Source organism: Zingiber officinale, chromosome 1B, assembly GCF_018446385.1.
Source record: "Zingiber officinale cultivar Zhangliang chromosome 1B, Zo_v1.1, whole genome shotgun sequence".
Classification (NCBI taxonomy): Eukaryota; Viridiplantae; Streptophyta; class Magnoliopsida; order Zingiberales; family Zingiberaceae; genus Zingiber; species Zingiber officinale.
Window position 1 is genome coordinate 165,609,713 of NC_055986.1, and position 3,541 is coordinate 165,613,253.

The following is a 3,541-nucleotide window of genomic DNA, read 5'->3' on the forward strand; positions in this document are numbered from 1 at the left end:
CAAAATAAGTTACACAATGTTGTTGATTTTTGCAACATTGTATTACTAATTTTTTGAAATTAGTAATATAGTAAAAAAAAGTTATTAGAAAGTTTTTTGGATGAAGAGTAAAAATGAACATAGACAGATAAAAATGAAGAGAGATTATGTTATTTGGGTATTTCTAAAATCATTTCCGTGATCGGATAAAATACAAAGCTATCTATATTGTCAGACTTTTTTTAATGAACAGTACAAGGAAAAGAGAGGTTGGTAGTTTTTTTTCGATGGAAAATTATTTTTATTGTGTGCATGTAAAAGAGTGAAAAAAAAAGAAAAGAGTTTACATGCAATTTTTGTTAAATGAAAATAAAAGAGTTTTGGACATTTACAAAATCACATACGTGATTAGCAAAAACGCATATTCTCTGGTTTTGTAAAATGTAAATCGCCCATAAATTAATATCACCTTGATTGTAATTCTTTTCTTCATTTAATTAAATATGAAATCAATATATATATATATATATATATTTATTTATTCTGACCGAATTACAGAGACACTGTTTTTGGTAGTACTTCGAGTCTCTTTCTGATTGTAATTCTTTTTCTTCATTTAATTAAATATGAAATCAATATATATATATATATATTTATTCTGACCGAATTATAGCGACACCGTTTTTGGTAGTACTTCGAGTCTCTTTCTGATTGTAATTCTTTTTCTTCATTTAATTAAATACGAAATCAATATATATATATATATATATATTTATTTATTCTGACCGAATTAGAGAGACACTGTTTTTGGTAGTACTTCGAGTCTCTTTCTCCTAAAAGAACATCAATTAATGGAGCCTTGTCAAAAGGGCTAGCTATGTGTCTGTTTTACTGATTGATTCAGAAATGAATGCCCGAGCTGCGAGGAAACTTGAGCTGAGAAAGTTTTTTATCTTACATTCGATTCCAATTGGTTTACTAGCTAAAATTGCCACACGTTGAGATCATCAATTCCTTCCATATTTAAATTTGTCCCAAATTAAAGTAAAGATCCTGTTCTAATTAAAGTAAAGATCCTGTTCTAGCCAATTGCACTCCGGCAGTGAGCTTTCTTGGTTCTCCTCCCATGCTTCTCTACTGTCCCACTGCGTCCATGGCCACGTCTCCTCTGCCTCGTCCCACAGCTTCGTCTCCCAGTCCCACTCGTGCATCAAGAACTCATCCATCTGTTCCGCCGCTGGCCCCTCGTCGCTCTTCCTCGCCTCGATCGAACATCTCAAGTCCTCGATCATCTTCTCCAGCTCGAGATCATCTATATACATCTCCTCATCTCCACCACGGCCGGCGCTGCTCGCTCGGTTCGTGTCGGGATCCACGACCGCGCTCTGAGCCCCCTCGCTCTGCCCCAGCGAGGCAGCGGGGCTCACCGCAGCCACCTGAGAATTTCGACCGTTATAATTGTTCTTCTCCATGGCCGCCCGGCTCGTCCGGCCGCCGCGCCGCTTGCCTCCGCCCGGGAGCTTGCTCAGGTCGATCGCCGACGCAGCGATGCTGTTTGATCGCTTGTAGCTGTAGATCCTCCGACTGAGGTGGGAGTTCCAGTAGTTTTTGATCTCGTTGTCGGTTCTTCCAGGAAGGTGCCCGGCTATGAGGGACCACCTGCACATTCACGGGAGAAAAAGTTCACGGCTACCTTCTCTTCTGTTGGATTCCGAAAGTCAAAGTTTAATTAATGATTTGATTACAACACGACAAAAAACATACAAAAAAACAAAAAGAATCATTATTGTACCTATTGCCAAGTGATGCATGGAGGTTGACGATGATCTCCTCCTCCTCTGGAGTAATGTTCCCTCGCTTCAAACCGGACCTCAGGTAGTTTATCCACCTCAACCTGCAGCTCTTCCCGCATCGCAACAGCCCTGCATTCTTGGGGAGAGACCTCCATGAGCCTTCGCCGTTAGAGGCGATATAGTTGAGGAGGACTTCGTCCTCCTCCGCCGTCCACCTCCCCTTCTTCAACCCCGCCTTGACGCAGCATGGAGCTCTTCCCATCTCAGACGACTGCGCTAGCTAGCTCGATCGCGTAGTAGTATTGACCGTCGAGTACTTCAGTGTGCTTGCGTGCGTGGTTTTATAGCGGGGAAGGGAGGGGAGAAGAGATCCGAGGTGGGGAAGAGGACACCTGCGAGTTGTCGTGGCGTGAGGCCTCGCGCGTAAGCCCTTCGCGGGCTTCCAATCGACCACGTCGCCGCTGCCACTCGCTGCATGCTGCAGTGCGCGTGCGTCGCCGTTAATTTCCTGCTCTTGTTCAATTCTACACGCCCACCCCCTTTCTCCCAAAGTAAACAAACATATCCAATTCAAAGCATAGAGGGAAATTCTCCCCCGAAGGTTAAATAATAATAATAATAATAATAATAATAATTTTGATTTTAAATAGGATAAATATATTATTCATCAATTTTTTGAGTTTGCATAAGTTTTATTTTAAATTTATCCAATAAATAAATAGAGTAAAAAAGAAAATCACCTAGTGAAACCTGATATCTTTCATTATTCAGATCAAAATTTAATTAAATTTAATTATTCTGGTCGTTAATTCTACACGGCCATGGCCAAATTTGATTACATAAATTTATGATTTTTTTAAATTCATGTATTTAAATTTACCTCAATTAATTGTAGATTTTCTTTTTCCTTATTTGCAGTAGATTTAGAATGCATTTTAAGCTATATTCATTTTTATTAAGATTAAAATTCTATTCTTATTTATTTTCTCTAAATATTTTATGACGAGTTAGGCCAAAATTTGGAAAGCAATAAATGATGATGTTATTTTACGACGAGTTAGGCCAAAATTTGGAAAAGGCCAAAATTTGGAAAGCAATAAATGATGATGCTGTGTTTGGAAAATGGAGAATTGAATGTACGTGTACCTGTGACTCAATATCTTATTATCTTATTATTTTATTAAAAATCTTTTACTTTACTAATTAATTTTAATTTAGTCTAAAATAAATTTACATTAATATTTTTTTTTATTCACACTAAAAATAATTCCAAAATTTATTAGTAATTCTACAAATGAAACAATGCATATTTAAAAATATAGTTCTCTTTTAGTCTCACATCTTAGAATTGATTGACAAGATTATGATTAAAAAAGCTTCTATAAATATTTTAGACCGATAATATTAAAAAATATATTTTTCTTAGTTTTTTTACTAAGATAAGTATAATATTAAATTAAATTATTTTTTTCATACGGAATCCCGTTACAGTAGTTTGTTGCTGAGATTCTACGTAAGGGTGATACTCGAAAATCCAAACAATTCGGATTTTCAAAGACTCAAATAATTCAGATTTTCAAAAATAAAATACTTTACCTAATGACTCTACTTTAGTATTTTAATAGTAATATACTTTAATTAATATAATTTTACTATAAAGAAATAATAATGAAACTTTATTTAAGTGAATGTACTAGAAATATGAGAAATATATAAATCAAATGACAGGCCGACACAAGGGCCATTTAGGCTTATGCCTATGGGGCTCA

General features: G+C 36.2%; 1 protein-coding gene across 1 annotated transcript; it reads right to left on the reverse strand.

The window, feature by feature from the left end:
• Positions 1-998: 998 nt before the first annotated feature.
• Positions 999-2,034, reverse strand: LOC122017981 (transcription factor MYB12-like). The gene is made up of 2 exons (XM_042575750.1): positions 1,772-2,034; positions 999-1,638 (listed from the first exon to the last, which is right to left on the reverse strand). Exons 1-2 carry the CDS (start codon positions 2,032-2,034, stop codon positions 1,038-1,040), a joined length of 864 nt encoding a protein of 287 aa, XP_042431684.1. The 3' UTR covers positions 999-1,037.
• Between the last annotated feature and the right edge of the window lie 1,507 nt (positions 2,035-3,541).

Coding starts and splice junctions, on each gene's coding strand:
- LOC122017981 (XM_042575750.1), bottom strand. CDS start 2,034: ATGGGAAGAGCTCCATGCTGCGTCAAGGCGGGGTTGAAGAAGGGGAGG. Junction 1,639..1,771: donor CATGCATCACTTGGCAATAG/GTACAATAATGA, acceptor GTGAATGTGCAG/GTGGTCCCTCATAGCCGGGC.